Below are 23,236 nucleotides of genomic sequence, written 5' to 3'. Positions count from 1 at the left end.
AACATCAAAGTGGACCAGTCAGTGGAAACGGGGTTATCCTCACAGGCAGCTATTTTAGATGGAAAAAACTGGTCATAGCCATTAGGCAACAATACACGTTAAGGTATTCACAGTACTTAATTTGTGCCAAACACCATACTGGGCACTAAAAATTCAATAATGAATAAGACCTAGTCCAATGAGAGATCTAAAACAGCAAACACACAATTATACCATCATGTGAGTAGTCCACAAACAGAGATCCTGGAGGAGACAACTGGCTGCCTCAGTTGCTGAGTAGGTCTGACTGCAGTTTTCTGGTAAGGCTTTAGAGGAATAGATGGCTTAAGATTTAGATGTGCACTCTGGAACCTAAAATGGAAGACATAAGACCTAGGTCAAGCGTCAGTCTTCAAGGAACCAGGTGAGAACTTGGTTAGAAGAGCACAAGAGAACCTGAATGATTAGTATTGGTACTCGTTTCCTAGGGCTCCGGTAACAAAGTATCAAAACTGGATGGCTTAAAATAACAGAAATTTATTGTCTCACAGTTACAGAGGTTGATTAAGTTTATTTGCTACCATCAGTTGAAAAATATAGTGCTTATATATTGTCTACAACGTCAAGATTTCAGCAGGATTGATTACCTCAAAAAGCTGTAAAGGAGAATCTATTCCATGCTTATCCTACCTCCTGGTGGTTGGCTGGCAATCTTTGGCTTGTAGATGAACCACTCCAATCTCTGCCTTCAAATGGTGTTCTCCTTGCATCTCTGTTTCTTCCCTATGTGCATATCAGTCTCTGTGTCCAAATTTCCCCTTTTCATAAGGACTCCAGTCATATTGAATTAAAGACCACTGTAATGACTTCATTTTAACCTGATTACCTCTTAAAGACTATTTCCAACTAAGGTCTTTTTCTGAGGTACTGGAGATTAGGACTTCAACACATCTTTTGAGACTATGCAATTCAGTGCATAACAGTCTCACATGAGTCAGAAGAAGATTTTTTAAAAGGGTAATTTAGAATAATAGTCCTGATTGACTGGTTTAGGGTAGTTTCTGGGAAACCATTATAGGACTGGAATCATAGGCTGGCAAAGGATTTTGCTGAAGATGACGATCAAAAGCTAAAGAGGACAGGACATTAAAATGTATCTAAAGATCCTGGAGCCCCTTATAAAAATGCTCTCAAAGACCACAAACTAATTTAGTCAGCCTGTATTGTATAAACTTTTACTTTTGCCTTCTCTCCGCCATACTTAATTGACTCTTTAAAGTACCAAATATATTTTCTTTGTCTCTCTGGCAGCTGTGAAAGATAAACCTGGAAAGTGGGAGGCAAGAAAGCTCCTCACAAAGCTATGCATCACCTCCATTGTGATTGCTCACTTTTGAGGAACTGATTATAGTTCTGATGTAGCTACGGAGCCCCAGTTGAAGGGGAAATTACCCACACAATTCAATCAGATTTGAAAGTAAAAATAATATTTTGGAACTTAAATATATACTTTGCAATCTGGAGCATATATCAGATGAGCTTTGTATCTTTGGGTAATTTGCCTAGTCTGCATTTTAATACATAAACAAATGTAGTTTTATTGTGAAAAAGAAGTGTGTATATTATTGCAGGATGGATTGTGGATAACATGTTTGGAGAATCCAGCCAGCACACTTTGGCTCAGAAGTTTCTAGGCTGCACAGGATCTGCCTGGACAAGGTAGCATAGTTTTGGAGGAAGAGTACTAGTTTGGCAATCTGATCATGATATTCTTACTCTTCTCTGCTGTAGACTCTTTTGAGGCAGTGTTTTCTTATCCAGGGACAAAGAAGTTCAGGCTAATGGATCTCTTAGGTTCTTACCAGCTCTAAAATTGTGTGCTTATTTTAAATAAAAAAGTGATAAAATAATCCTTTAGGAAGAATGAATAACATAATCTTTGACAGTCTCTCTACTCAAGAGTGCTTTCCTATTGAGTTCATCATTATCATTTAGAATGTGTAGATCATCTTGCCTTAGCACAGAATGGAAATTCTATAGATAGTTACAAAAATAAATAAATAAAAACATACAGAGACATGCATACTAACCAAGAGACAGCTGAGATTTTTTTAAAGATTTTGTTTATTTATTTGACAGAGAGAGAGACAGCGAGAGAGAGAACACAAGCAGAGGGAGTGGGAGAGGGAGAAGGAGGCTCCCTGCTGAGCAGGGAGCCCAATGTGGGACTTGATTCCAGGACCCTGGGATCATGACCTGAGCCACAGACAGACGCTTAACGACTGAGCCACCCAGGCGCCCCACGACATCTGACATTTTGTTTAGTGTTGGCTAAAGCCTCCGCAAATTAAAACTGAAAAAATTTTGACACCAAACTTTTGACTTTTTCCAGCTAAGAACAGAGAGATCAGCAAAGAACTCAACCAACGTCCCCTGAATGCCTACTGCTTGGCCCCTAGGGAAGGTTTGCCTGATAAGAACCTCAGGATCAGGTGCACTAGGACCTCTGGTACATTCAGAAAAGGACACAGGGACTGTTTGGCAGGTTGCCAGGGCCAAGCTCTGTAAAAGCACAGAGCACAGCTTGCAGAGTACTGGAGAGGGACCACATGGGGTGGGCCAGAGACTGCAGCAGAGTTAAGTTGAGCTGAATGTTCTGGTCAGGGAAAGGTCAGAGTCTGGGCAAGTGCAGGAACAGCAGGGCCATGCCAACTCCGATGCCAAGCATCAGGGCCATTCCAACTGGTGGATTCCATTTGTTTTTAATTATCAGTATACCGAAGGGACTTTTGTTTCTTGTAAATAAGGATGACAAACAAATTAAGCTCCAGCAGGTGCAACAGGCTTATTTTGTCCTGAGCTAAAAGTGTCCTAGCTAAGATGTAACTTGCCAAACAGCTGATGAGAAGGAAGGGACTTTTTTCTTCTTCCATATGAAAACTTCTGGGTATAGTTTCTATGCAAAGAGGAGGTACACTAGCAAATGCAGTTGTGGCAAATTCTTTTTTTTTTATTTTATTTTAACGTGATTATTAAGGCAGTTACTGATGGTTGCATTGTTTTGATAAACGAATTTAAAACTTGGTGTCTGAGCTCTGTCTTGCCGAAGTTTGAAGTTTTCATCCAAGAAGCACTAGTGGCCGTCTGCCATTTTGAACAGCTCCCTAGAGCACATGGGTCCAGCTGTTCCACTGAGCAGTGTTATGGTACCATTTCTGAGTGGGATAATGAAATTCCAGCATACAGGATTGTGTCTGTAAATCAAAACTTAGACTGTGAGGAACCAGATTTTCCCCCAGGGTAACAGGAATGAGGCATTAATATGCTAATTTGAGTTTGAATTCAGCCCCCTTGCTCTTTTGATTTTGTATTAATTCCTACATTTATGCCTATGCACACGTCAGCCAGAAAATCCTTTAGTGGAATGGACAGCCAGCTGCCCGAGGTGGGTGAGGTCTGGTCCCTCACAGAAGCAGAGACATAGATTAGGTGTTCTCCTGGGGATCCTGCCAATCAGGTTCCAAAAGCACAGCTTATCTCATGCAAACTTGGTTCCCCCTAGAGAACTTTTAAAAGAGGCTTTGTTTTTGCCAAGATTCTCCTTTGGTTTTTAGCTTAATTAATAGTGATCCAAAAGAACCAAAATAAGCTGCTTGTGGTCATGTGTGAATGCTGATGTCCTCTGTCTATTTTGTGAGATATTTATATTGAGCTTAGTAACTCAGAAGCAGCTAAAAGGACTATTAAACGTAAGGAAAAATGATGCCTAGATGTTCTAAGGTGTATTTTTTTCTTCTGTTTCTCACTGGGATTTAATTATTTAAGAAATTTTGATAAATTGTAAAATTTTTAATGGCCAGAAGCAAGCAGTGCTTATAATATCTACACCATATCGTTAATAAATAGAATTGTATTGGAAGATGAAAGTAGTTTTTCTTATAATATTTTAAAATTTGGTTCCCTCAAAGAAAAATCTATTAAAACTCCACTATGGGGCAGACATCATGTGATGAGCCAGGGATACAAAAATAAAATAACATGGTGTAGTCTTTTTTTTTTTTTTTTTTAAAGATTTTATTTACTTGACAGAGAGATACACAGCGAGAGAGGGAACACAAGCAGGGGGAGTGGGAGAGGGAGAAGCAGGCTTCCCATGGAGCAGGGAGCCTGACGCGGGGCTCGATCCCAGGGTCCTGGGATCATGACCTGAGCTGAAAGCAGCCGCTTACTGACTGAGCCACCCAGGTGCCCCCATGGTGTAGTCTTTAAAGAGATTTCACCTACTAGGAAGTCAAATATAAGAACAATGGCAGTATCATTATTTAATTGTTGAAATGGAATTATGCACATGGTCCTGTTGGTGTATGAAATAAGTAGAGATCAAAGAACATTTCACAGTGGAGGAGGCAAGTGAGTCAGGAGTGAAAGGGCGCATTGACAAGGGGAAGTGTGGGAGTAGGAATTCTAGGTAGAAGGCACAGGCAGGGAGAAAGGAGGGTACATGGTGTGCGTTTGAAGCTACAATCATTTTGCTATAACTGCAATGTAAAGTTCAAGGGGAAATTCATGGAGATAAGATTGCATTGATGAGCAAATACCAAATCATTAAAGCAACAAAATATTTTTAGATTTCATATAGCACCTACTATGTAATAGATACCATGCTAGGCCATGAGGGAGATCCTAATATATGTAACAGGTCAATAGTACAATCGGATTTTCCTGTTAGAAAGGTTACTCTGAGAGAGAAAAATCTCAATCTAAAGGTTCAAGAGAATAGTTAGAATATTATTATAATAATATTTGCAATAATAATATAGCAAGAAGGGCATTCTGCTCCAAATTTTAGAATGGTCTCTTTCTCTTTTACTTTCCCATTCCCTTACTAGATTAATTTCTTCTCACCTTTCACATCTTTAAATGTCACTTCTACCAAGGACATTCCCTAAATACACAGACTAGTGTAGGTCTCTGAATGCCACCTGATTATTTTCTTCATGGCAATTATACTAAGTGTCATTAACTACCTTTGCAGTTGTTTGTCTAACTTCCATTATTCATCAGCTTGTTGACATCACAATGACAGGGATAGAGTCTGTCTTGCCTGGCAATCTTTAGCACATATGTGCTTTCTTTATTTTTGTGTAAATAAATGACAGGTGAAGAATGTAATATTGGATAAAAAAAAAGATATGTAAGAAGAACATTGAAAGGTAGATTGAAAGAGGTTGGCAAATGAACAAAAGTGGAAAATGAAAGATGAATCCTGGATGACTCCCTTGTTTCTAGTCTGACAGTTGGACATGCTATTAATAAGAGTTACGACTAAATTGTGGAGAAAGATTTTGACTTAAATTTGAGCCCTACAGCATTAATTAATTGAATCACAGCTCATAGTAAATTAAATTTAGTTTTCTTTAAAAGGATTTGGTGTTGTTCTAGTCTCATGCCAGTATATTTTCAAAAAATTTCAGTGTGAATGTTTCTGTAGAAGAGTAACACGTACAATTTATGTATATTTTGCATCAGATTCAGAAAATTATTTCTCTGTATTTCTGTCTTTATATTTTGATGTTTCTCCAGGGTTGAGCTGGGCTTCTTTGGCATATAGCGTGATAAATTTTTAAAGTTTTCTACTACATGATATTGAAGTTAAAGGTTTGCAGAAGCTGAGGTGTATTGTTACCTTTGCAATCAGACCTAGTTTTGGTACAAGTTTGTGCTTGGATATGAAATGAAAGTAGAAATAAAAAATTTATAGTTACCTTAATATTTAAACATCTAACTATGTAAAACCTCATTCCAGTTAAAAAAGATTTTCAAAAGCAGCAGATAACCTTTTGACATCAAAAATTGCTATGCAAACATTTCATTATTTATTCCCTTTATTTAAGTGAAAAAGTATTATCTGTTTCTTTCCAGTTGCACACCGAGAAAAAGAAAAAGTAAAAGAAAAAGAAAAATCTGAAAAGAAAGGTATGGAGTTATTCTTACTCTGTTCTTACACATTGGCCCCTCCCCCCTTTGAAGTCTTCTTTTTTACACCGGATTTTTAAAAATTATATTATGATATTTTCCTTAGAATTGAATCTATAAAGAGTAATTTCTAGGTTGAGACTCAAACCCTGTTACCAATTTACTCTCTAGAAATGTATCTATTTTTCTCCTGGCAGTTGTGAGACTGCCTTAGCCAACAATTAGGATATTATTTCACAAAATATTTGTCCATTTGATAGGTAAGAAAGTATACTTCCTTATTTTAACTTGCATTCTTTTATTACCTATAGGACTGGAATTTTTTAAAAAATTTAATTTGTATGTATTTGTTTAGAATCCGCAATGCAGACTCCTTGTTTAACAAATACAGAGACATTGTGAAAAGCTTCCTTCTGCCTATTCCCAGCCTCCCAGATCCCATTCCATCCTACCCACACATACACACAATAAACCACTTTTATGAGTTTTATGTGCATCTTTCAGAGCCTCAATATGCATTCATAAGATAATATAGATTACTGTTTCTGCCTGTTTTTTTACACAAAATTTAATGTGTCCTAATATTTTGGCTTTTGTAATTTAATAATATACCTTAGAGATCTTTCTGTATCAGTAAGTGGATATTTTCCTAATTTTTTTTTAAAAAAAGCTTCGTGGTATTTAAATGGAGATATTTTCTTCCATGATATATTTAAACTGCTTATTATTTATAGATTGAAGTTTTTAAATATGATTTTTAGTGATGTATATTTCTTATTTAACTGTTCACACTCATTACCCATTTCTCCTGATAATATTTGTGCATGTCATTTGGGTATATTTTCCTGGTCTGTCACTTTTTCAGGTATTTTTCTCAGGTTTTGTAGTTAAAGTTAGGGTTTCTGTCTGTGTGCATAGACATGTGTGAGTGCATTTTTGTGTGTATGCATGCCTGTGTTTGTGTTTAGAGTCTTGAATTTTTATGTGGCTAGATATGTTGATATTTTCTTTTGGTGTTTCTGCTTTTGAATTTTCATTCGAAGATTAACTAAATAGTTACTAATATTTCCTCAAGTTTTTAAAATCAGTTTCATATTTCACATTTAACTTTAATTCATCAAAAATCCATTTCAATGTATGTTATGAAAATTCTATTTTTTTTGCTTTTTAGAGTGGATAATGTTTAGGATATTTGTGCTAGATTTCAGCTGATTTATATGTCCACAATATGCATACCCTGCTGAGCTATCTTCTGTGGAACATTCCACTTAGCTGGAATGTTTTATAATATTTTAGGAATCAGATCAGTTGAAACATGTTTCAATCTTCTTTATTCTATACTCACATTTAAAATTTTGAATTAAATAGTTGTTGCTTTATTAACGTTTACTTAGTAATAATATCCACGGATTTCAGAGTCCAGAGTGCTAACCATTACACTATGGGACCATATCCACGGATTTCAATACAGCCACATTCTTTGTTCTAGAAACAGGTGTCTGTTTCCCTTCTGCTATTAAGTTATGCAGAATTATTGGCATCAGGTTCTCTGTACTCTGACGAAATGAAATAATCTGATATTTCTCATGATGTTTTTCAACTTTCACAGTGGCTAAATATTTTTTGTTAATACGTGGTTAAGAATTTGTTGCCCCTAAATTATAAATGTTACGGGAAATTTTCAAATTGGAAAGCAGAACAAAATGCTTTATTCTAAGTGTTCTTTGATTCGTTGTATACCAATTAAAGGAGTTTGCTTTTTATAAAGTTATTATACTGCAACCCCATGACCTTGTGTGAATTGTGCCTTTCTTAGCTTGGCATAGTGCTCCTTCAGCTAACATTGTCCAAGCTATCACCAATAACCCCAAATGGTAGTGGAGATGGTGGTGGGGCAGGCTGAGAGGTTGAGAGACTGACACCCTGGTGGGGGTGAGGGGGTATGGGCACCTGCTTTTTCATGAGCCCTGCAAATGCCAAGGTTACTTGGCCTTCAACAGAGCATTGTGCTTTAAGCTTTCTATGAGGTTTGCCTTATCTCTCCAAGATTCTGGGAAACTATTCATCACCTGTATTTTAAAAGACTAGTTTGTTAAATACATATTCAGGCACATTTTTTTCTTTTATAATACAAGTAAAGCTGATGGACATTAATGTTCTTATTATATAGTTGGAGAAATGGAAATAATTGGGAGTCTAATTTTTTACTCTAATAATTTGACTCTTTCCTTAACCCAACTGTTTAATTAAATATTTTATTTTTTCATTTAATTTTCTATAATTGCTTTAATTCCCATTATTCTCCAATAAATAATACATAAATGTTGAAAAATATATGGTGGTTTGGGAAACTACCAAACCACACACAGTTTAATACATTTGAACATTGGCTAACCTGCACGTGCTTCTGTATGTCTCAGGGCTCCTTTACTTAATAGAAGTTAGTGAAATAAATTCATATTGATTTATTAATTTATTACATAACGATGAGAAGGTATACTGTTTCAGGTATCATGTCAAATACTATTCAATTAAGAAGCTGCACTCGATCAGTAATCATTTGTGATTACGTTATACTTCATTGGTTGTTCTCTACCAAAGATGCTATTTCTTAGGGATTGATTATTTAGAAAAACTTTCATTAGAGTGAAGGACATTTGGTAAAGCAGGGACGAGAGATCCTAAGTATTTTTTTTTTAAAAGATTTTATTTATTTGACAGAGAGAGACACAGCGAGAGAGGGAACACAGGCAGGGGGAGTGGGAGAGGGAGAAGCAGGGTTCCCGCAGAGCAGGGGGTCCGATGCAGGGCTCGATCCCAGGACCTTGGGATCATGACCTGAGCTGAAGGCAGACGCCCAACCACTGAGCCACCCAGGCGCCCCGAGATCCTAAGCATTTTTTTAATGCATAAGATAGTCCCTTATAGTAAGAAATTATTTCCCCAAATGTCAATTATATCCTTGTTGTGAAACACTGTTATGAATCAAAGCTCTAATTCTGATTTAAATATTTATCTTAATTAATCATAAAGAGATGTTTCTTCCTGATAAAATAACATCTTTTCACAAATTATTATAAATTTGTTCTCTCAGTTCGTCTTTCCTGAAAACTTTATCTATTTAGAATAATAACTTTAAAAAGGAGAATGAGACTAGCTTTCTTTCTTTTTTTTTAAAGATTTATTTATTTATTTGAGAGAGCGAGAATGAGAGAGAGTACATGAGAGGGGGGAGGGTCAGAGGGAGAAGCAGGCTCCTCGCTGAGCAGGGAGCCTGACGTGGGACTCGATCCCAGGACTCTAGGATGATGACCTGAGCTGAAGGCAGTCGCTTAACCAACTGAGCCACCCAGGCTCCCGAGACTAGCTTTCAAAATGCTTTCTAAATCTTAGTGCCAAGTCTTTTAAATTGGGTTTTATACAGTTATTATTACATTAGTATCTTTTTATTTCTAAGTCAGGCTTATTAATGTCATCGATCCTCAAAATAGTTCATGATTTTGATGGCTATAAAAATTGAGGTAAAGAGAAAGCTTGGTCTTGAAATCCACTAAAAGTATGTACTAATATAACATTTTCTGTTTAAGCAACTCACAAGGAAAAAATTGAGAAAAAAGAAAAACCAGAAACAAAGATAATGGCAAAAGGTAACTTTTCCCTTTATTCTTTCCTTCCTTCCCTTCTTTTTTTCTTTCCTCCCTCCTTCCTTCTCTTTCTTTCTTTCTTTACTTTCTCTCTCTCTCTCCCTCCCTCCCTCCCTCCTTCTCTCCCTTTCTTTCTTTCTCTTTCTTTCTTTCTTTTTTCATACCCAGGGTTTGAACTTATAATGCTGAGATCAAGACCTGAACTGAGATTAGTTGGACACTTTACCCAATGAGCCACCTAGGTGCCACCCCCCTTTATTATTTCCATAACTAAATTATTTTTATTGAAAAGATTATATTTTGGGTGTCAGAGAGCTGGATGATTATAAGCATTCAGCATTTCCTTTACATAAAAATTAATTTGGTCATACATTTAAAATTTAATATTTTAAAGAACAATAAAACTAAATATTTAAAATAATAGAGCCTCTGAACATGTGAGAGGAAGACGAAAGGCTTTTCCACATATGGTGGGAAGAATCTGGAACCCCAAGACCTTTACCACTTGCTGTCATCCCCATAGGTATGTAATATTACATGGCAAAGAGCACTTTGCAAAGTATTTAAGGTTGATCTAAAATACAGAGATTATCCTGGATTATTCAGGTAAACTCAATGTAATCTCATGAATCTTTAAAGTGTAGAGATGTGACACAAGAGAAAGAAAGATTTGAAGTGTGAGAAGGATTTGCCCCCATTGCTGGCTTGAAAATAGAAGGGAGAACGTGGACAGCGTGAAAAGAATTCTGTCAACATGCTGAATAAATTGACTCTTCCCCAGAGCTTCCAGTAAAAAATGCAGCCCTGTTGGCAATTTGATTTTAGCCCTGTGAACCTGTGAACCTTAAGCAGAAAACTTAGTTGAGCCACATTGTGCCAAGACTTTTGAACTTTGGAAACCGGGAGATATTAAATGGATATTGTGTTAAGCAACTAAGTTTGTAGTAATTTGCTACTGTAGAGATAGGAAAGTAGCACAACATAGTTGGTTTACAGCTTTTGACCAGTAGTACACTCTGAGTTAATTTTAGAAGATTCAAATTCAGGATTTATTTTTTTCAAGAAGAAAGGATAATGCATATATCTTGATTGATATTTTAAGCCATTGAAGACCAAAAGTATCTTAATAATATACCCCCCCAAAAACAATTAGAATATCAATGTAATGTTATGTATTTTGGAGGATTACATAAATACTAAATTATAAATTTCTTATTCTAAATTTATTTACCAATTGTTTGATGTTAAAAAAATATGGATTCTGAGAGTTCAATCTTATCTCCTAAATTTAAATTTCCTCTTCCTATTTTAAAATATAGGTTTTATGTGACCAGTACATTTTAGAAATCTCAATTGAGTGTTTTCAAGGGACTAACTCAAATAAACATTGGAATCTACTTTCAAAATTCAGTGTGTTTACCTACACAATGCAAAATAATTAAATATTTGAGGCAGATATATTTTTACCAAATTTTTTTTCATGAGCTAACCAAATATCATTTTATTAAGATAGATGGATTATAAACTAAGACTTTGTTTCCTGGAAGGTAGCATGAATTTAGTCTTAAGATGAAATTTATAATTAAATATATATTATTATATTCTATTTGATTCTCTTCTTTTTGACAGATTTGAAAGAAAATAAATTCATATATATATATGAAATCTTACAGCTGGTAGGGATGTTAGAGATCATCTCACCTAATTGCCTAACTAAACAGATGAAGAAACTGACCTTCAGGGAGAAAAAACAATTTTCCCAGATTATATAACTAGTATGTAATTAAACTAAGACAAAACCCCAAGTGAACTGAGTAAAAGTCTAGTATTCTTTCCAAAGATAAATAAAGGTCTTCAAGCATCAATTATTCCTTCAAAAAATATCTATTTAATACTGTACTAGTTATTTATTGCTGTGAAAAAATTACCACAATTTAGAAACTTAAGTCAACACACATTTATTATGTCAGCTTTTGTGGGTCAAAAACCTGGGCATGGCTTAGCTTGGTCCTCAGCTTCATGATGTCTCACAAGACTGTAATCAATGTATTAGACAAAACTACAGTCCCATCTGAAGGATCAACTGGGGAAGGATAATTTCCAAGTTCATTTACATGATTGTTGGCAAGATTCAGTTCTTCAAAACCTGTTGAATCAGGGCCTCAATGCTTTCTGACTGTTGGCTGGAAGCCATTCTCAGTTCCTTGCCACATAAGTCTCACTAATATATAGCTGGCTTCATCAAACTTAACAAGACAGAGAATCATCTAGTAAAACAGAGATAATCTGATGTAGACTAATCATGGAAGTCACATATTATTGGTTAGCAGCAAATGCATTGGCCAGCCCATATTCAAGGGGAGAAGATGACATAAGCATATGAATACCAGAAAGTGGAGGTCACGGGCGGGCCATCTTGAGTCAGCCTGGCCTGCCACAAATCACAAATATTTTATTTACATACTTATATTCTTATGGGGGAGATACATGTAGGCAACCTATATATGTATACATTGCATGTGTATATACACACACACAAATATGTTTCCTTTTTTATTTTATGTATGTATATATACATTATGTTAGGAATATAGGAAATACATAGGAAATTATCGTTGCATAATGGATAATTTGGGGGAAAACAGAATAAGATTGGAAAGGTATTCATTATAGTATATGACAATTAAGTTAGAAACAAAGATAACTTACTGTATTTGAGAGGTATGACCAGAGTTAAAGTAAAATCTTCCTCTGAAGACTTTGATTGCCAGAGGCACTCCCGTGGAACACAGCACATTTTATAATCTGTTTCAAGCACAACCTGTCCAAGAGCAGCAACTCTCTGTTCCTCCCTGGTACATGTGTAGGACCTCATATTCATTGTGAAAACTAGCCCATTCCTATAGTTCTTTAAAAATAACAAAGACAGGGAAGAAGTAGAAGAAGAGATGATGGCAAGAGAAGTAAGTGGGGTAAGCCAAGTCCAGGCCAGCCTGTTGAACTGGCTGGAAAATGATGATCTTTCCAGCCTGTTGAACTGGATGGAAAATGATGATATGTGTGTATTTGATGAAGTAGGGGCGGTTACTACTTATCGATCACTTTCAGAAGACTTTCTATTGTTCTCACTGGTTTGTATATATGTGTATCTCCCTCCATATGTCTTAAAATACATTTTTGAAATCATCCTCAGAGATTAATATGAATAATATTATGCAATTTAGTGTAATGGGGAAATGGGTTAGTCATTTTGGTTCTACTGCTTCTACTTCTGCCTTACTAGTTGCACTATATTTGGCAAATGGCTTTTCATTCCTAGATTTCTCATCTGTAAAATGAGTATAATAGAGTAATTCCTGCTATACATCAAACTCTAAGTTCTAGGAAAACTCCAAAGAACTCTAGGAATTCAGGATATGAGGATTTAATATTAGAAATTCCAATGTACTTCTTTTGCAGTGTACAAATTATTTGTTCACATTATTTTACTTATCCTCTCAGCTTCCTTAAAGGAAAAAATAGCTGCAGTGGTAATTTTTTTTTAATGAGGGAAACTGAGGAACTGAGAAATGAAGCAGTTGGCAGTTCTTTAATAAATGAGTTGAAATTTGTTATATCTTAACTCCAAAAAGAATAGTATGTTAATATGTTTATTGGATAATGTGATTTCCCTACTTTGGCATTAGACATTTTGATTCTAGTACAGTCACTAATGGGTAAGGCTAATTCCCAAGTGAATTAAATACACTGATGTCTTTCTTTTGATTAGACCATTTTATTTTTTATTTGACAAAAATCATAAATTAAATATCCTCCTAAATAGAACTGGGTGATTGGAATATAGCGTGACAATACTTTTTGCTTTATCATTTCTTAGTGAGCTCCTCAATCCAAATGTCAGTCAAATTCTTAAAAAAAAAAAAAAAAAAGAAGAAACAACAACAGGAAAAGTATTTTGGCATAAAATTTAAGAACACCTACCCAGTTTGATAAAAAAGAATAGCAGTTGAATGTTGCTTTAGTTTCATGGTATTTGCCCCATTATATCCACATCATTGTTGAGTTCTTACCCATTTTAATGTGGGGTAAACTTACTTGTTTCAAATATGAAGCTCACTGACAAATGTCTAAAATAGGTAAGGAAAATTTTGTTATTTTTATACTTAAAACCATTGATAAAAATGAGTTTGTTTAGATGTGGTCTTGAAGAAAATTATCTTTGCTCATTTACAAATTATTATGGCATTAAAGGCAGATCTGAATTTCATATATTTTAATTCCATGGTGTGAAGTTAAGGTTAAATCAAGTGCTACCTACAAGTGGGTAGGTGTCATTTAATGTAACAAAAATTACAGTTTCACACCCCAAAAAGTATAAGCAAAAAAAATTTGGCAAATTTTTCAAGTTTTGTCAAGTTCATTTTAAACACATATTTACATATGCAATCTGTTTATTGCTATATGTGTACTATCTGTACAGTGAAACATGTACTGTTCTCTCTTCTTGATCAAGAGTGCTAATCCAGTAAACACTTATTTTGTGTTTTCCCTGAAAAAAATCACTGTGCTAGACATGATGATGCTACAAAAATGAATCATATAGTTCCTATCCTCAAGTTGCTCTGTCTGGTAGGGAAGAACGATGGTGAACAATCATTTGTAATACAAGATATATAACAGGGAAAAGCAGATGTGCTTTAATAAAAGTTGAGGCAAACTGAAGCTCAGGTGAAGGAAAGATTAATTCCAATGGCCGTGCACTTTGTTGCATATGCACTGAGCGCAAAGAAATTTATATATGCAGAAAACACAGAAAACATAAAGAATGAAGCCTGGCAATGTTTGACATGTAGAAAATGCATGAGACATTCAAGAAAAAGAAAGTAGTCTAGGGGAGGAAGAAACTTTTGGAAAGGTGCTATGAGAGGAGAGATAGGATGAAACCAGATCTTGCAGGATTTTAAATGCTATCCTAACCTTTTTTATCCTGCTAATCTTCAGAGCTCCAGCAACTCGCTCTGAGCCCACGCCATGCTAAGCTCTCTGGAAGAGTTCATTAGGTGAACATAGATGAATTGTGTGAGTCTGAGGTGTTGCTGGCATCTCAGGGGAGCTTCCTCTGTAGCCAGAAACTAATAAATATTTGGTGTGAGGTTCTGGAATTATGTTGATTTAAAGTCATTTGCAGAGAGCTGATGGTTTCAGTCACAGAAATCTATGAATCTGCTGTAGGAAAGAGCAGTAGCCAGCAAAGGAGATTTAAAAATGGTTTAAAGGAAGTAGAAGAAAATCCCCAATTGAATATAGTTACAAAAGCTACAGAGACATTGGGGATTTGTGGAGTAATTGGGTGATTTTTGTGTTAAGAGTTTTATATCTGAGCAATTTTGGAAAACAGTGCATAGAATAATCTCCCTCTTTGAAGATTCTTAATAGACTTTAGCTTTGAGAAATTTCATAGTGAAAAAAAACTGATTTAACTTAGTTTCCAAATTTCTTTGATCTAGGAATATCCCCATACTTTTTTTTTTTTTAAAGATTTTATTTATTTATTTGACAGAGACATAGCGAGAGAGGGAACACAAGCAGGGGGAGTAGGAGAGGGAGAAGCAGGCTTCCCCGCGGAGCAGGGAGTCCGATGTGGGGCTCGATCCCAGGGTCCTGGGATCACGACCTGAGCCGAAGGCAGACGCTTAACGACTGAGCCACCCAGGCGCCCCCCCCATACTTTTAACATAGTAGCATCATCTTCCTGCAAAGTTCCTGAGAAACAGTGCTTTGGGAAGTTTGGTCCATTCAATTAAATGCAGTACCACAGATGATTTTGGTTTTGTAAGGATCAGGCATTATCACTTTCATTCTTCTCTTCATGGGACCTCACAATATTATCTTGCATTAGTCTCAAATTATTGCTTAGTGTACTAAAGTAAAAAACTTGATTATAATATTTTCATAAAATTTTTTGACATGAGTGACAATAAAGCCTATCCATTACATTGACAAATGACATGAGAGAATCACATTGCAGTAGACTTACTGTGGTGTCTAGTGATTATGTGTGGTCCCATAGAATAAATCATGTCCAGCATGTAGCATCTATATAAACAATTTCCCACAAATGTGTGCTGTATTATTATTGCTTTTTGTAAAATAATTGAAAGTTTCACAAATTGATTAGTTCACATTTCTAGTTCCTTCCACCCAAATGCATAGAATATCAAATTAAGAATATGTGTGTATAGAATGTGTATGCATATATGTTATAGTTAACATATATTTTCTAATTTAAATCCCTTTCTGTTCACTAGGATATATGTAAGTGTTTTAAAAGTGATTAGAACTATTATTTCTGACTTAAGATAAGCAGGAGCTAATATCTCATTTTCTGCTCTCTTTCCATCTCCTTTAAAGTCAAGTCATTAGAGCCTGAGTGTTTCTGAGGTATCCTTTAGCGGATTTTATTGTTTCATTTCTCTTAGTCACTACCAGTGCAAGTAATCTCACCTTTATACCCCCAAGAGTTATTTTTTAAAAATACTATGTTTCATTTCTTGAATGACTTTGCAGATATTTCTGTTGTGGAACAAAATGATTATATCCTTTTAAAAAGGCTCTTTGGTATATGGGCATTGCCTTTCACTGAACATGCCTGTATATACATCCCTTGTGTATTTCAAAAGGCTCCTTGCTGATATGCTAATCTGGTAGCTACCTAAAAGGTAATGTTTTCATGTACAAATTAAGAAAGTGTCCAACTTGCAAGTGGGCTACCTTTTTTTAAGTACTCTAGCATGTCACTTCATAGACAATATAAAAATCAGATAATAATAGTCACAAGTATGTATATCAGGGGCGCTATTTTTTCCATTGTTTTTCTTTTCTCTTTCTTTTTTAACTTGTTCTTAGCAACCAATGAAAGATGCAAAGCTGCATTGCTAAATAAACAAAAGTAATCCAACTTGTCTTTAACTCTGTATAGAAGAGAGGAAAGCCAAGGCGGAAGAGAAGATTAAAAAGGAAGTGAAAGGTGGGAAACAAGAGAAAGTGAAGCCAACAGCTGCAAAAGTCAAAGAAGTACAGAAAACACCACCTAAGCCCAAAGAGAAGGAGGGGAAAGAGACTGCGGCTGTGTCCAAGCATGAACAGAAAGGTAAACATTCAGAGGAGGTGGCCAGAGGTTCTAAGAGAACACTGGGCAAGAAGCAGATACAATGAAATTAAAAACTCAAAAAGACGGAGATCAGACTTCCAATGGGAGAAAAAGACTTGTATAAGTAAATATATCTGAAAGGAAATGCAGTAAGTGGGAATTAAAATTCATTTATGGAAAGACTAAAATGTATTCACATATCTAAAGATGCATTTTGAAATATTTTTAAAAGAGGATTTGAGTTAGTTATCTGAAGTTACCTGAAGGTTGAGGATGAATGTTAAATTCTTGAGACACAGGATTTCTTTTTTTTTTTTTTTAAGATTTTATTTATTTATTTGAGAGAGAGAGAACACATGAGAGGGGATAGGGTCAGAGGACGAAGCAGACTCCCTGCCGAGCAGGGAGCCCGATGCGGGACTCGATCCAGGGACTCCAGGATCATGACCTGAGCCGAAGGCAGTCGCTTAACCAACTGAGCCACCCAGGCGCCCAGACACGGGATTTCTATTAAGAGATAGAAAAGCAATTTTATGTTTCCTACTCTTTGGAGAACAGCAGTCCAGGGAAAATGACAACAATTTTCAAGGAGTTTTTTAAGGGGTATATGGTCAAATCATATAGAGTAAGTATCATTAAAAACTATCCATACATTCCTGTTGTCTCTGCAAGAGCACATAGCTTAGAATATACATTGGATTATTAAATTTGGTTAATTTAATGGGCGGGAAGTTATAGGAAAAAGAACCCTCAAGTTTCTTTGCTAGCTTCCACTGACTGAGTTGATGACTTTAGGAATCTCCGTATCTGACCCTGTGCAGCAATTCAGTAAGAGTGATGTCAAACTTACATCCCTACTTCACAGAAATAGAGCATTTAAATGGAGATGGAATATAAACCTGAAATTCTTTATGGAAAGGTGCTATGGAAACATAAAAGGATGGAGTTTTCAGAAGGCAGCCAAGGGCTTGTCCCACATCTCTGCCCCTTTTGGAGTCTGTTCTTCCTAAAGCCCATTCCCTGCACTATGCTGTTGCACAGTCCTAAGGCTTCCCGTACAGAATATGGGATCTACATATTCTGTACGGGAATATGGGACGATTCCTACAAATGCTTCTTAGGGGTGTTGCAAAATAAAACTTTCCTTTACTGTGGTAGTTTTGAACAGTTATATTTGAGGACTAAAATTAAGGAACGGTTTCTATGGGACTTTGATTAAAAATTTTGAGAACTTTATTACTGAGTAAGCTACTTGGACAGTGAAAATAGTTTTCACCATTATAAAACACAAGATATGAAATTTGCAACCCACACTTTTTTTCTTTTAGATTCCACCTAGAAGTGAGATCATGTGGTGTTTGCCTTCGCAATCCTCTCTTGTATTTTGTCTTTGAATCACTTTTTCCTTTGAATTCACAAGTAATATTTATAAATTTTGATTTATTTGACAAGAGATATATATTTTTTGGAAATATGTTTTGAAAAGGAAAGGAAAGAAGAAAGAAAAAAACTTCTGTCTCTCTCTCTTTTCTTGTGACCCACAGAATTTTGAAATAAATGAAAATCACCTAAATTTAAAATTCTGTGGATCACTGACAAAAAAGAGTGGGATTAAAACTTTGGAGCCCTAAAACCTTTCTTCAATTTTAGAAATGATTATATTGCCTTGAAAAAATTAAAAATATTGGCTATTACCTCTCTAAAAACTATATGTTATTTCTGAAATATTTTGTGTAGAAAAAACTATAGTAAGTAAAGAGAAAATATTTTGAATGGACTATTTTACTGTGATAGAAAACAGGAAAATTAATCTTCTGACTCACTGATATACCTATTTAAAATGATTATCAAGGTGTTAAAATACTTTGCATTTTAGATTGCTCTTTAAAGGTGAAAATAATCACATGAAAGCAGCTGAAACGTACCAATATATTTTTATTTTTTGTCCATGAATAAAGTATATAAAAATTCATGCCACTTACATATGGGGGTATCAAAATACTTATCTAGCAACTAGGAACATGAATAAACTTTTTGATGTCCATTTTTAGTATCTTGGGTTTTTTTTTGTGGGGGGGCACATTTCATTGACATAGACACATCACTGGAACATTTTAAAATAATATTTATTTTCTAGGTCACATATATTGTATTTCATTCATATCAGTAATCAGAATTATTAAAGATAGCATTCTATTACCATTTTCATTTTCAATCTACAGTTTTCATTTCCATATAAAGAGCTATTTATCTGTTAAAAGGACATTCAAATATCATTTAAAGTTAGAAACAAAAGCACAAATGTGATTTTATCAGCTAAGTAAATGCATTTGCTAAAGTAAGTCTCCATATTAAGACAGCTACCTTCAATTCAATAACTGTATCATTAGGTAAATAATCAAAACTTTACTTCTAATTCCTGGTCAGACACATAAGTAGATGATTTTTTTTTAATTAAGCAAAGATTCAAGAACATTTATTTATACAAAAATGAAATCACATTATGGTTTCCACTAAACATGATAAACAAAGATGTAGTGTTTTTTAAATAATCTATTTGTGAAGTGGCTCTGATTTTGAGACCTGTATTGATGATTTACTAAAATAGTTGCATAAGTTCTCCTTTGAGCAAGGGATTATTTATTTGCTTAGCTTAAGTTAGTCCTAATGAATTTGAGTCCTTTTCAAATAGATTTCTAAATAGTTCTTTGTAGATAACTAAGGCCTACAGGTCTTTCACTGGAAACAGATTTTTACATGGAGCACATACACTTATTGGCAATTTTTAAATTATATAGTATACATGAAAAGATATTCAAATGTAATTACTCTTAATATTATATATTTATAAACAATCTATTTCCACAAAAAGCACTGGGAATCAGATGCATAGGTATGCACATGCCTACCATAAACTTATATACACACTTATATACCACATAATCTAGCTTTTATGGACTAATCAATCTATTTAAAGTAGGGTAAGAAAGGTTGGCATGACCAGGCATTGCTCTCTGATTTTCTGTGGTCTGTGGCAAATCTATGGGGAAGGGAAAGAAAACCAAACCTCACTGCTATGCTCATTCTTTCTTTTCTTCTCCCTCCACTGCCTCCTCCTCTGCCTCTTTTTCCTCTTCCTCTTCTTTCACCTCTTCCTATTCTTCCTTCTCCTCCTCTTCCTTCTTCATCTTCTTCTTTTCAACAACTATCTCAAAATTTTGGCAGGCAGAGAGAGTATAGCTAATATGAATTTACCGTAGCGCAGCAGACCACACATGCCCCATGCTCATCATTCTGTTGACATTCTGCACCCAGAATGCATTTTCTCTCAGCTGCCACTCCACAGGGGACATGGACAAGGCAGCAGCTGAATGGCATCCATCACTGCTCCTTGAAGAGGAGAGAAATGGTCAGCATGTGTTATTCATAGAAGATGTTCATTTGGGGAAAAAAATTAAGAAGTGGTGACCAAATATGAAATTATGTGAATGATTATCACAAAACTATGAAAGTTAGCATAATAGAACAGTTCATATTTTCTTTAGGAAAATTTTCCTAGTTTAATGTTTGAGTTGCATTTAAAGAAGCATTTCTATGAAATGAATCTTCCAAATCAGGAAGGCTTGGTTTTGCTTTATCCTTAGACAGGTGAAGCAGACACAGTGGGCGTTGCCCAACATACACTTGCCTAGAATTCTTGCACATTGTTAAGGTCAACACTCAGGACAGATGGAAATGGGCATCCTAATTTAAAATATTTGAAAATTCTTAATTTAAAATATTGTAAAAATACTCTCATTTTCCTATTGGTGCCATTAGAATGCAACATCATAACATCACTCAAATAAAACAGAAACATCCTAAGAATTGTAACTCAAATAATTTTCTAGATTAAAAAACTAAACATTTTTTGAATTAATAAAGGATTTTCTTTCTTAAATTGAAGGCACATAGGATTATTGGTGCATTAATTAAATGAATAACTTGTGGAGCCAGAAAATATTGGTATAATAAATGCATTTTACCTTGGTCATAATCTAACATAGAGGCTAGAGTTTCATTACACTGTCAGCAGTTGGTTAAAGAAAAAACTCCGAAGCATGAAGATTTTAGTTAATTCAATATACTATTCCACATGTTATGTGCATAAATATGCCATCACAATTTGGGGCAGAGAGCATTATTTCATTTTGGGGGATTGCCCAAACCCTTCAAATTCCAAGTAGTCCCTGCATTCTCAACTTCTCACACACACATACTCTCTGTTGCTGTTGCTGAAGGCTATAGTGTCATTAAGAATCATGGTGAAAGAAACAAAAAACTGAGGGATTTTAGATCAATGATTCTGGAAGATAGTCTAATTAGACCTTCTGAAGAGTTTGTTAAAAATGCATATTCTAGGGCGCCTGGGTGGCTCAGTTGGTTAAGCGACTGCCTTCGGCTCAGGTCATGATCCCGGAGTCCTGGGATTGAGTCCCACATCGGGCTCCCGGCTCAGCGGGGAGCCTGCTTCTCCCTCTGACCCTATCCCCTCTCATGCTGTTTCTCTGTCTGTCTGTCTGTCTCTCTCTCTCAAATAAATAAATAAATAAAATCTTAAAAAAAAAATGCATATTCTAGGATTTAGACCCATGGAATTATAACACATTCCCCATCTTTTTGATATTTAAATTGACCTTTGAAACTACTTCTGAATTGTAGGAAGGACAAATCTAAAGAGAATATAGTCACTTAAGGTACTGAAACAAAGGGGAAAGCTTAAAAATTTCGGGAAGTCTTCCCTTGCTCAACCTCAAATTTGCCATGTAAGGGAAATATACTTTTTCATTTTGCTGCATCTTTGATCCAAATCTCCTAGTCTAGAATTTTGCTCAGGAAAACTGTTAGGTCCAGAAAAGAGAAAATGCTCTTTATGTTAATCTTAATTCTCTCCTGTGCCATAGGGTTCTTGTGTCCTGGTTTTAGAAACCCTGGCTGTTACCTAGTATATCTAGGAACAAATAGATTCCTGGACTTGAACTGAGGATTAGCCTCCCTCCAACTTCCCACTTCACCTGTGGGAAAATGTGCTGTAATTCAAGAACCAACACACATGCAAATTCTTGAAACTTCATAAGTTTTGGCTTACTCATATTTAGGTACTAATGAAAAGGATTATATTTTAACATTTACTGCAATAACTACATTTATTTTTTCAAAGACCTGGCAGAGTTTCATAATAAAATGGATTACTTTAAAAATACTGTTAATACTTTAAAAAGAATAAGGTTTACAAAAATCATTGTATGTGTGTTTATTATATAGTAACAAGTTTTATTATTTCATATGTTTGATAGACATAATTTCAAGCACTTAAGGGTGTGTCATGTTGTGAAAATTGAATAAACTCTTGGTCCTAAAGCTGCCTTTGGATTTGTTAGATTAATAAAATGCCTATTTAGAAACATTAAAATGTAAATCATCTTGAACAAGATTAATTTCATAATATGCAAGCTTTAAAACTTATGGAATAATTCACCAACTGAAATTTGGGTTGGAATGACCTCAGCAGAATCTAAAGTTATGTGAGAATTTAAAGTTCACTGCGATGTCTTTAACTTAGAGGGGAAAGGAAAAAAAAAAAAAAAAAGAACTCTGAAATAATTTGACCAAGCTTGCCCAAAATGTTCAAATCCTTTGTTTTTTTTTTTTTTAACTTTTTCCATAGACCATAGACTAGTCAAGATCATAAGATATCTTCAATGAAGAGTACTCAGTTAATTAGCTTAACAATGATATCATGTGATGCTGAAAGTCTGCACATACTCTTCTAATTGAGCACCATTTCCATGCAGAATCCCTAACACATTGCAAAGGAGTTAGCCTTCCTGCTTGCCTTTTCAAGAAAACATCCTCAGCTCCATTTAGACAATTAGCAGAAGGGCTTGGAATGAATAACTGGTAAAATATTCCAAGTTGGAAATAATTTCCTGTTGTAAAACTTCTGTTTCATTATTGGAAGTGTATATATGAACAATGAGAAAAATTGCTTTAATATGATGACTTTTATAATGAATTTGATGAAAACTGTTTTGATTAAGAAAAAACAACTGTATGATATTACCCTGAACTAGTCTGTTTCAGTTTTTTAAGGTTATTCTTTTTGTATGGAACAAATCAAACCTTATATTTTTGAGCATTTTTAAATTACGTTTAAACCTTATATTTATTGTTTTTCTTCCCCTGTGTGTTCATATGAGTGCAAATTATTTCTTCACAGAGAATACTGTAGTAAAATAGAATTGTGCTATTTTGTTTGTTTTGTTAAGCCATTTCTCCTTAGAAAAAAGAAAGGTGTTGATGACATTTTTTCATTGCTCTTTTTCTTTCTACTCTGTCAGATCAGTATGCATTCTGTCGATATATGATTGACATGTTTGTCCATGGGGATTTAAAACCAGGTATTCCAAACAATTTTTGTACTTGTCTGTTTTATTAGTCTTCGTTT

General features: G+C 35.0%; 1 protein-coding gene across 18 annotated transcripts in view; it reads left to right on the top strand.

Annotated features, from left to right (window-relative positions):
- TRDN (triadin) overlaps positions 1 to 23,236 on the top strand; it is a 382,659-nt gene that overhangs the window by 98,366 nt on the left and 261,057 nt on the right. For all 18 annotated transcript variants that reach the window (XR_008505375.2, XM_054505540.2, XM_054505539.2 and 15 more), the window contains exons 6-9: positions 5,902 to 5,955; positions 9,543 to 9,602; positions 16,579 to 16,749; positions 23,130 to 23,189. Coding sequence is in view for 17 of the 18 variants with exons in the window: in XM_054505540.2 (XP_054361515.1) it covers positions 5,902 to 5,955; positions 9,543 to 9,602; positions 16,579 to 16,749; positions 23,130 to 23,189 (345 nt within the window). In the remaining variant the exon portion in view is untranslated. The remainder of the gene's footprint in view (positions 1 to 5,901; positions 5,956 to 9,542; positions 9,603 to 16,578; positions 16,750 to 23,129; positions 23,190 to 23,236) is intronic.

Source organism: Mirounga angustirostris, unplaced genomic scaffold, assembly GCF_029215605.1.
Source record: "Mirounga angustirostris isolate CCGP_5_RB_7025 unplaced genomic scaffold, mMirAng1.0.hap1 SCAF_8, whole genome shotgun sequence".
Taxonomy (NCBI): Eukaryota; Metazoa; Chordata; class Mammalia; order Carnivora; family Phocidae; genus Mirounga; species Mirounga angustirostris.
The sequence above is the reverse complement of the archived record's forward strand: the minus strand, read 5'-3'. Positions and strand labels throughout refer to the sequence as shown.